The 12,113-nt window shown below is 34.6% G+C and overlaps 1 protein-coding gene across 2 annotated transcripts in view; it reads right to left on the minus strand.

Moving 5' to 3' along the window:
- Positions 1-4,275: 4,275 nt before the first annotated feature.
- LOC149491036 (glutamine synthetase 2, cytoplasmic-like) overlaps positions 4,276-12,113 on the minus strand; it is a 36,837-nt gene continuing 28,999 nt past the window's right edge. The window contains exons 4-8 of one of the 2 annotated variants that reach the window (XM_089696364.1): positions 8,680-8,841; positions 7,801-8,014; positions 6,880-7,137; positions 6,369-6,508; positions 4,276-5,706 (exon numbers count right to left, since the gene is read on the minus strand). In XM_089696364.1, coding sequence (XP_089552490.1) covers positions 5,558-5,706; positions 6,369-6,508; positions 6,880-7,137; positions 7,801-8,014; positions 8,680-8,841 — 923 coding nt within the window. In that variant the 3' untranslated portion in view covers positions 4,276-5,557. The other variant, XM_089696354.1, reaches the window with a different exon arrangement.

Here is a 12,113-nt window from a genome sequence, read left to right on the forward strand (position 1 = left end):
TCGTATCTTCAAAGTTGTTTATAACCGTCTTTTGAAATTAGACAATATATACAGGGTGTAATCGTTAATAATTCCGTAACTATTGCAGATATCAAAAAACTTTAAACTGATATCGAAAGTACTTAACCTAATGAGTAAAATGGCCATAATAAATTTTTAAAAATAAAACGAGAAATAACCAAAAATGTTACATTAAACGCTCCCATACAATTTATTTCCCATAGATTTTGTATTCATAGTAGATTTTCGAAGTGACGTCCTTATTGTGCAATACAATGAGGAGGTCTATTTACAGTTTCTAAATGAACTTTCCTCCAAATTTGCGAAGTAATTAAAGCAGAAAACCAAAAAAACAAAAAAAAAGCTAAAATCTTTCATATTAAATGTATAGGTTGATCCAAAAGTAATGATAATTGGGTATTTCCTGTGCACATAAAAATATAAAATAAATGTTTTATGCTTGCTCATGTAATCACTAAGTTATCACAAAAAAATTATATCTACAGGCCACGTTTCCAAGTATTAACATTAATTTTAATGTGAACAGTGCGAGCCAGAATGTTTCCCGACGAAAAGAAGAAACAACGATTCGACATTTAGAGGGTGAATTTCTAAATTTTTAATGAGATCAGGATAATTTTTTGTCACGATTTGTGACCATGGGCGTTACCTGGGTTCACCATGTTTATGCTGAAACCAAGAAACAATCAATGGCCTGGATGCGAGCTTCCAAAGTGACGGTGAAGATTTTCAAAGTGAAAATTAGTGGGATAGATTAATGCCGTAGTTTTTTGGGACGCTGAAGAAATGTGGAATATTTTAAGAAGGTAGCCACTACTACACAGGGCTCTTACTACACAGGCCAAATTAAAAGATTGCGGGTAGGTTAGTAAGAAAAAGAGACATGGCAAACTTCGGTCTTGAATGTTGGTTCACCAAGACAACGCACCAGATCACAAAGCGTCAGTTGCGATGGCTGCCAATCAAAAATCGGCATTGAAAATGCTTGAACACCCACCCTGTTTGTAAGATCTAGCTCCTAGTTAATTCTATCTCTTACCTCGGCACAAGAAACACCGTCGATACAAGAAATTTTAAGACGACAGCGAAGTGATGGCCGATTTTGAGGGGTTTTTGTAGATGAAGTCAAAGTTTTTTTTTTTTCTAAGTTAAGGAAAAAAAATATCGAAGTATATTATCTAGTTAGAAGACTATCTAGAGAAATACATAATTATTTTAACTGTAATGACCTTGTTTAATATTGATTATCATTACTTTTGGATCAACCCATGTACATGGGATATTCATATCTCATACTAAATGTATGGGAGGGTTTAAAGTTAATTTTTTAGATATTTCTCGTATTATTTTTAAAAATTTATTATGGCCATTTTACTCATTAGGTTAAGTACTTTCGATATCAGTTTAAAGTTTTTTGATATCTGTAATAGTTACGGAATAATCGCCTGTGCACACTTAACGATTACACCCTGTATATGAATATCTTTCAATGGCATAGATTTATTATTGTAAGTATAGTGTATAAGGGGTTTGTGCGTGCTGATTTCTAACACTACATAGTAGTGCGGGAAGCGATGGGAACATTGAGTTTGTAAATAGAAAGTTGCTCGGATGGTTGGTGACTAAAATCGCAATTGAGAACTAGGATCTGACTTACGGGGCATCTAGAATATTCAAGATCTACAGTATGGGTGACAATGTATATTTGGTAGGGTCTATATGCTCAGTTTTTGATAATATAGTTCCGTGCAATTTTAGTCAACTGTTTTAAGGTTCCTAATGCACGCACATCACTCGAAAACGTCGACAAATAAATTAGTATGTGTATACAGTAAGTTTAGAGGGTTTAACGATCTAATATTTGATCATACACAGCACAACAACCAAAATTTATTAATTATTCTCGTAAAATTGATATAATAAATGTACATTTAATATAATGCGTTTCCACACTATTTATCGATGGAAAATTGTAAAATATTGTTTACTCATCATATAATTTCGTAACAGTAAGTGTATTACTAAGAAAATTTTATCTATGAAGTATGTTTAAGGTTTGTAACATAGTGATCATTTTGTTAAATGTTTTTTTCTAAAATTGGTACATTATAAGATGACAGTGTCACCAACTGCACTTTTTTAAAATAAGATACATTTTAAGCACTAAAGTGTTTACTCGAAATCTGCGACTCTCAGTCATGATTCGTGTGGAATAAATTGAAAATTTTAATCTTTGGTGTCGTTATATTTATCAATTCAATGTTAGAGAAATAATTTAGAATAAATGTTTGGAGTTTCGCTTATATTCGAATGCATCTATATTGTTATTCTTTGTGTGTTGATTGATGCAAGAGTGCGAGTAGAAATGTGACTGAGAAATTACTGTCAGCGCTATGAATATTGGGTTGGGGAAAAAGTTTCTTCGCATTTTTTACGAAAATTCAAGACATTAATTTTAAATAAAGTTTTTTTTTTATAATTGGATGATTTACTTTTTGCCATCTTGTAGATAGGGATATGACCCCATTTGCTATAGAAATTTTTGGGCTTCTGATCAAAAAACCGCAACAAATAGTTGTGGCTGTCCTCTCGTGATGTTAACCTGACACTGCCTTTATAATTATGATGAGACCGAAACATATGGATATCTGAAAGTGCATGCTTACCATGCACCTTCAGACTATGCGGCGGATGCATTAACACCTCCCAGCCAAACTCTCTTAATTTTTGCTGAGTGGCTAAAGATAAAGTTTTGTGGTCAATTCTCTGCAGTGCTTCAGCTATGTTATGACTACTGATATGCCGTTTTTGCTCCACTTTTTCAAAAATGGCATTAATGTTCTCCGTAATAGGGCAACCAGAGCGAGGTGCATTTTTGATATCAAAATTTCCGGATTGACAATGCTTAAACCAAATTGTGCTACTCTTACAGCCAGACAGATATTTTATTAGATGTTCATTGTTCAATCATATCATAATGCGGAATGACTCTTTCCCCAACCTATTATATCGCAGACATTTTTGTTGTCAAAAGAAAGACAACTTTTACAATGAAATTTTTCATACGGTTGTATTGCTGACACTTAGGGAAAGTGTACAAGTTTTAGCTAAGATACGTTTTGCCGCGCATGAATATGAATTTTAAACTCGCACTCAACATTTGGGAAGTAATAGAAATATTAAATGTATTGAAACAATATTTGGTGTCATTGATGTAATACTTAATAAGTGTATTCACAGCTCATCTGCAATTTGAATCGTTAACCCATTTTCTTTGAAGTTGCATAATTCTTTTACCTTAAACAAATTTGCAAGCTTTTTACTTTTAACGCTTAACAGTGTGCCAATTATAATTTTTTCTAACACTTACTATCCTGTTCATAAATTTATTTGAAGATGTATTTCGTCCATTGTTAAATTGTTTTCTTAGTCATGATTTAGGATATTTTAAACACTTTTGTTATTTATAGATAAGTATAAGATGATTACTCTTGAAAAGAAGTTAGAATTTATGTGTCGTCAATAAAATATTAAAAAGTTATTTTAGTTTCATTTATCTTAACGAGTAAAAGTTATTTTAGTTTCATTCATCTTAACTTTTAGTCGTCAGTAGATGGATATGATTTTTTTTTTCTTGCACAAATAGTGAATATTTCAAAATAAAATAAGATGGCTGCCACATATGGAGGAAGAGGAGTGGGCACATGTTTAGTGTGTATTTAAAGTGCAAAATAGTTGTAATATGTATAAGTGTCCTAAATATCGTTAGTGCGTGCTCACTGCTCGCACACATTCTATATTATAGGGTACTAGATTTTCGCCCGCGTTTTCAAAGAAAAACCCGCATAGTTCCCGTTCCCGTGGGATTTCCGGGATAAAACCTGTGTTAATCCAAGTTAACCTCTATATGTGTGCTTAATTTCATTGTAATCGGTTCAGTAGTATTTGCGTGATAGAGTAACAAACACACACACATCCTCACAAACTTTTTTCGCATTTATTATATTAGTAGGATAAGATAGGTATAGTGTATTTTAATAACACCATCCAATATTTAATTATATAAGGTTACTAAATTCAAAAGTAACGTAATTTTGTTGTTTTTAGATCGTATTCTGTATCAAAGATCTCATCACACACACAAAGGCTTAAATAGTTATTTTCGCATAAATTTCGTTAAATAGTTATTTAACCTATGTTCTTGTAAGAATTATAGGTAGGTAAAACATAAAGGTGAATTAAATAAAAGAAAAATTTCATACAACAATATTATTTTATTTGTATAACATTTCATCCCATAATAACATATTCATAAACATTTCATTAAATAAATCTCAATTCCTTGTGTTGTATGAACATTCAAATAAATGAATATATACTAATTATTATGCTTATTTAATTATTATTATCGTGGTGTTGTCGTTATTTTTCACAAGTGTATAAGGCTGTATGAGAAGTAACCGAAAGTCCTCGCTAGTCATTGCCAGATATTACCAACCGATAAGATTCAAAGCATATGTGTTCCTATCGGTAGTTTGACATGGTTTTAAAACAATTTTCATTACTCTATTGTTTTATATTAATATAGTATCAATACAAGGCCATTTTTGTGTCGCCACAACATAAAATATTTTTTTTGCGAATGCAGGTACTCAGATTTGAACTCAATAAAATATCGGGCGAACCGCTCGCACTAGACTCTTGACTATCACTTAACAATTTACTCTAAACCTATAATTAGTTCGACGTTGTATATTAATTATTCTACTATAAATCTGTAGGCATATATTAGTAAAATGATATATCCGATTTTACTTTTTATTATTTCATGGCTGTTAATAATGATATGTGATTAATCTTGTAAACGCGTAAACTATAACATGAACATAACAATTAACGTTTAAATATCACATAATATTCGTAACAATATGCTCTATAATATTTATTATTTAATATCATAAGTGGTCCATTAATGCGCTACCTTTATCACGCCAGCTAAGCAATTAGAAGCTGCCTATGGTCTATGGAATGTTGTTAATAAACCACTGTATTTATTCCTCGACTATATTTCCGTGCATGCATATTTAAATAAATTGAATCATGCTTTCTCTTTTCGAATCATGATAAAAGAGCAAGATAATTAATGTAGCTCTTGTGGAATCGTTCCTTTTTTTGGAATAAATACTTTTTTGCTAAGTATACCGTTCATTACAATATTCTAAATATGACTAAGGCTGTTGTTATAAATCTATTTATGGAACACTTTACATTATTTGTAGACAATTACTTGTAAGAGTTATTACAAAATTTATAAAAAGGAATACATATTAAAACTATTACTAATACGACGTGAACGTTTTTTTTATATTGTGCGATTATTATTTTGCTAGGTATATGGCGTATGTCAAAGTACCAAAGATATTTGACGCAATAATTTGACATTGACGTATATAAATTTTAATTGCCATCTAAAGAAGTATGGGTAATAAAGGCGCTAGCTAACACGTCTAAAGGTGGCATGAAATCGACTCTCGTGTTATTCGTTCAGTATACATGTGCGCATGAGAGCGTCGACGACGGCGTAGGGATCGCAGTTGGAGGCCGGCCGGCGGTCCTCCAGGTAGCCCTTCTTCTCCTCAGCCACGGTACGTGGGATTCTAATACTGCATCCACGATTTGCGACTCCTGAAACAATAGAATGGATCAAATGTAACACATACATAATACAATCAAACATGACATTTTATCATAAGAGACATAGTATTGTTGTAGGTTCAGGTTAAATGCGCATTGAGCAGTGTAAATGACAATGGCCATATTTTAATCCTTAATTTTATGCAACAAATTTATCTATGGCATACTAAAGGTTCTTATAATTAAACTCAATTAAAAATATTAGTGTCAAATCGTACCAGCGCTGAAGTCGTTAATACTGGCAGTCTCGTGCAGGCCGGTGAGGCGGCGCTCGTTGTCCTTGCCGCCGCGCGGGTCGTACACCTTGATGTGCTTCATGTGCACCTTCGACAGCTTGTCGATCGCCTTCTCGATCTCACTTACCAGCGCTGAAGTCGTTAATACTGGCAGTCTCGTGCAGGCCGGTGAGGCGGCGCTCGTTGTCCTTGCCGCCGCGCGGGTCGTACACCTTGATGTGCTTCATGTGCACCTTCGACAGCTTGTCGATCGCCTTCTCGATCTCACTTACCAGCGCTGAAGTCGTTAATACTGGCAGTCTCGTGCAGGCCGGTGAGGCGGCGCTCGTTGTCCTTGCCGCCGCGCGGGTCGTACACCTTGATGTGCTTCATGTGCACCTTCGACAGCTTGTCGATCGCCTTCTCGATCTCACTTACCAGCGCTGAAGTCGTTAATACTGGCAGTCTCGTGCAGGCCGGTGAGGCGGCGCTCGTTGTCCTTGCCGCCGCGCGGGTCGTACACCTTGATGTGCTTCATGTGCACCTTCGACAGCTTGTCGATCGCCTTCTCGATCTCGCTGAGAACATAAACACAATAATTAAAGCAATCGTGCTATATTTAGCAAAATGTAATTTTATGATAACATGTCAGCAATTTCTTGGAATCCTTTCAAATGGCAAGCGCCAAGCGTTATACCATAGTACCTCAGTATCGAGCCAATGTTTTTTTTATATTATATATTATAAAGTAACATTGTAGTTCTAGTCTAAAGTATCAGCATATACTTTCCACAACAAATTTGAACGCAAAATAAAGACTTGTAGGTCGAATTCGAAGAATCCTAGTTAACACACACAAACAGACCCGCACTGTATGATAAACTGTAAGTTCATTAACACTACATTTGACTATAACATGAGTACCAACATTCAATAAAAGCATACTCACATGATACCATTCTCTTCCCGCATCTTCTTCGTCGAGAAGTTGGTATGCGCACCGGAGCCATTCCAGTCGGCGACCGGCTTGGGGTCAAAGGTCACGATCACACCGTACTCCTCAGCGAGCCGGTGGAGGATGTAGCGCGCGACCCAGAGGTCGTCAGCGGCTGAGACTCCCACGGAGGGACCCACTTGGAACTCCCACTGGGAGGGCATCACTTCCGCGTTCGTACCGGACACGGGCACTCCGGCGTACAGGCAGCAACTGTTGATGTATTTGTTTAATGCATCTATCTATCACGTAGCGTAGGTAGTAACTATAGTAAACTGTCATCTGTGGTTGACCGAGCCAGTCTTGTAGGTATGTACTTTCAGTGAATCGTATACGTACGCTGAGGGCTCGGAGAGCAAAGCTAAAGCTCGGTGATCCAGTTTCTAATTCTTTATATCTGCATAACGCATTTTTTTTCTAATTTTATCTCGTATTTCGTTACGACAGACATCGCACGAGAAACTTAATAAAACATCTAATTAAAATATACATTTACAGTCAACTGTGATTATGTCAACTGAATTTGTAATCAGAAATGAGTACCTACTTAATTGTAGCATGATAGACGGAATAGATACTGCTAACGCAAACAAATAATTTCATATTATTAAATGTGTAGCATTCTGTTTTTAAAACCGATGTTTTAATGAATGAATTTACAAGAACACAAGCCGCTTCAAGAGCCTATTAAGCATAGAGAGAATAAATGTTGGATATCTATTGACTATTGCTTAATATAAAATACTTTATTGATAACTATTCCTATCATAGATAAGATTAGAAATAAACTATGTACTTGTAATAAAAATCAGTAAGTTTATTATCCAGCTATACATAACATAATATATGAATATATCAGCTATATAGAGTACTCACATATAATGAGCCTGGACAAGATCCCTGGCGAAGACTTTGTTAGCGCCGACGCCGCAGTAGTAAGGTCCCTGCGGGGGCGGGCAGCCGCCGGGCGGCCAGCCGAACGGCCGCAGGTCGGCGTCCAGCAGAATGTACTCCTGCTCCACTGCGAACCACGGCTCCTCGTCCTTGCACTTGTCGTACGCCTCCTGGCATTTGATACGGTGGTTGCTCTCTGTTGGAAGTTTAATATGTAGGTATAGCAAATAGCAATAGTGTTTGATGCGAGGAAGCCAAGACTTCAAGGGGAGAATAGATGTAAAGTATGACAGAACATTTATAATTCGACATAAACAAGATATTATGATAATCTCGACACACATTAGAAAAGTAATCTTTATTTGTCAAAAAAATAAACAAAAGGGAATGACTATTTTATTAAGTATCCTAGAAATAAGCATTAAAAATAATTGGCGCGTGAGACCGTACGATGTTGCTAGTGCAAGCCACAATTACGAACATTAAGCCCTTCACAACATGTGAAGACGGTGGTGTAAGTAATTATGTGGCATTTTAAATTACACAACTTCGTATAGAAAGCTTGGATGTATAATTACACAATCGTATTGGATATTATGGATTCCTAATTACATAACGATCCATTCTATTCTAATTGAATATTACTCTAGCACGAAATGTTTTTTTAATTTTTATTATGGACTCAATTTATTTTCTATTGTCTATGGTTATTAATTATTATCATTTGTCATCCGTCAGGATTGGGTTGTAGCCTGTAGGTATGACTTTAACCGGCTCTACTAATGATAATCATTAATTTTGTAGGCTTAAGGCACACTAATAAATCATTTGTTTTTTCGACATATAAATATATGGCTATACCTGTAGGCTCCATGTTGTACTTGTACGTGTCGCACATGACCAGGATGTGATTGCCGCGTCTGAAGGGATCCTTGTAGATCGCTCTCGGTACCAGGAAAATGTCTGAATTGTGGCCCTCCGCTTGACCTGTAGAACTGCCGTCGAAGTTCCATATCGGCAAATCTGAAAGTAAACATTTTATGCATTATACTCGTCGTTTTATTATGAAACCCTGAGTTTTGGTTCTCAAACAATACAAGGCAGAGTCAATAACCGTGGCCTTTTAGAATCTGGGTCACAAAGGATTCGAATTCCGTTGAAACCATTTAACATTAAATATAAAGAGTGTTAATATTAATGTCTATGTTATGTATTATATATAATATGTTTTTGTATATATTTCAAACATAATAAAACGTATTATTAGTTTTAAATAATCAGTGTCACTAATTATTTATTCTAATCGCATTCAAGTCTCGAAGTCATTTCTATGAATGCATTTATTTTATGCATTATGCAGCTCTATTTATAAACAGTCATCATCGCCTAAATAATATTCATCGCAAAAGCCAAACTAATAATCTACAGGTTATTTGCAACAACGCAGTGGTAAAATTAGGTACTTTACGTCATTACTTCGAGATTACGTTACTTATTACTCCTAGTATGAATACTATATTTTATATCTGTAACTATCATCTAAGTAACTATGTAGTTTCTCTATTTATACCTACAAATCTATTTAATAAAGAAAAAACCAGGATATATTAAGTAAAGTTCTCTAAAATGGAAATCTGGAAAGTGGCAATACTGTTAATAATTGTCTATGAATTATTTTTGTATCAATCTAACTAAAACGTATCTACATGAAAATCTAACCACTTTCTCGATACGCTGGACAGTTATAAGACTGCAGAGAGCAATATTAACATGAAACCTTTTAAATTCTCATCAAAGCTGTCCCTATTCATCCGTTCCCGCCACTTGCATTGGAAATCAAAGTCATTTTCGAGATCCTTCGGGAAAAAGAATGGAGGCAGATATTTTTCTGCGTGTGTTGCATTTGTTCGATTCCGAACTTCAAGTATACAATTTTCGGTCATCGCTTCTAGAATTCTTGTCAATTTATCTACACAATACAAGCAATCATTTACATGTTTTAAAATCTTATTACCTTAAAAAGATAATTTATAATATTATTACTTACGTACATAGTTTAACAAGAATTGAGGAAAACGCGTGATGGAAATCATTGATACATAAGGTAAATAATAAAATTAGGTTAATGTAACTTTACGTATATATATTAAAACCACAAGTTATTTTGTATTCATATACCTAATAGTAGGAGGCATTGAAAAGTTATGTTTGTTTTATTATACCACATTGTAAGAATTATTATATATATTTATTTCGAGACTACATACGATAATTAATATGAGTTTATATAAAAAATGCTCGTATATTTTAATTTCATTTTACATTAATTTATAAAAAAATAGCATACAAGTGGTTGATGAAATAATGAAACAATTGCTGTTCAAATTGACAAAGCCACACGCAAAACAATCATGAAAAATAACATCTACATTATTTCGCCCCACGTTTGATGTAAAGAAGTAGGTGTAGGTATGTAATCGTACTGTAATTATAGTATCGCCCTGTGATTTCTTAGTAAAGTTTGCATGTTTTTTCCACAAGGCCGGGTATTAACGATGTAAGATTTATTCGGAACACATAAAATTCAGTGTTAATATCAACCTATTTTAGATTTTTGAAATGTTACTATAGCGGAAGGTAAAATTTTCCAGTGTTCTATTCAAACGTCCATCAGAAAACTCCGTGGAATATTTTAGTCATAATTTCTATTGTTAGTTTTAATGAATTCTTATTGCTCTAAATGGTGTAATAATTCAACTCTTTGAGGTTTAAGCGTCTCAATAATGAGTATACATTTTAAATACTAATATGTTCAATTAGTCAGAATAGTATTAGCATACTAATTTACAAGCGTATTTAGAAACTGTCGTTTTAACTAGGTGTTTAATATGAAACTAGAATAAAATCAGTATTCTTATTATTCCTTGACATAACTTAAAATAACAATAGACTTGTTGAAAATATGTTTAAAACGTACAGCTACAATATGATAATATTCATGATAGTAACGTTGTATACAAGTTTACATATTATGTGTGTGTTGTTAATATATTCATCTGATACGGTATCTGCTGCAGACTGCATCTGCATTGTTATTGCACTATTTTATTGCGTATTGTATGTAACAAATAACAATGCATATGACAGCGTATTGTAATTTTTAAAATAATACTTTGAGTTGTGAACACTTGACTAGAGATATACATGTATAAAAGATTTTAATCTGCCGTAATTTTAAATTCTCAAAAAGTCGGTTATATTCCCAGTTGTGAAGTCCCATGTCCCCTAGTGGGGTAAGGGGCAGATGCATTATACATCTGTTTCACTGATCGATTTCCTTAGGGACAAGTAGGTGATCAGCCTTCTGTGTCCTACCAGACCAAGACATTTTTTTTCTTCGTCTCCACCGGGAATCGAACCCAGGACCCCTCGGTGCTACGCTCACGCGTCAACCACTGTACCAAGGAGGCGGTCTTTGTTATACCCAGTTGTAGAAAATCATAAATCAGATGTCACTTGTGCCTTTTGAAAAATCATATTAGATTATTTTAAAGTAATAACACTATCGTTATTATTTCACAACGGTAGAGAGCTTCGTATCCTTATATTTATATTTTCTTTATTGGTAACTAGCAATTGGGAAAAATAGGTACATCCATACTTAAATTAATATTATAAATGCGAAAGCAACTCTGTCTGTCTGTCTGTTACTCGATCACGCCTAAACTGCTGAACCAATTTTTATGAAATTTGGTATGGAGATATTTTGATACCCGACAAAGGACATAGGCTACTTTTTATCCCGGGAAAATGACGCAATCCCGGAAGCCCCACAGGAACGGGAACTATGCGGGTATTACTTTGACTGCGCGGGCGAAACTGCGGGCGGAAACCTAGTAGGTAACTAATAAATTAGCTAAGTACCTAATTCTATTTTCCTATTGTTTATTGAAAACTGAATAATGAGCTATTTATATTTCGCGATTACAAACAGTAACCACTTTGTGCTTATGCGTTATACCAAATTGGTTAGAACTTTAAACCATACTAGTTATTCCCATACAAACATTCACAAGCCTCGTGCCCTGGTGTACCCGTTAAAAACGCTAATTAGTCTGAAGGTCAACCCGCGCTAATTATGCGGATGTTCCAGTTCAGATGACGCGTCACGTTTCCTATGATTACATAACTAACAATAGTTTTAATAACACTATTCGAATAACGTGGGCTCTAGGGATAAACGCGTGTTGCGTGCTGACAAATGTGTAGTTACGTTGAATGATGCTATGTGGATT

The sequence above is a fragment of the Colias philodice genome, chromosome 1, assembly GCF_061535455.1.
Source record: "Colias philodice isolate Cphi_HAF_F1 chromosome 1, ilColPhil1 Martin Lab GWU primary, whole genome shotgun sequence".
In the NCBI taxonomy this organism is placed as follows: Eukaryota; Metazoa; Arthropoda; class Insecta; order Lepidoptera; family Pieridae; genus Colias; species Colias philodice.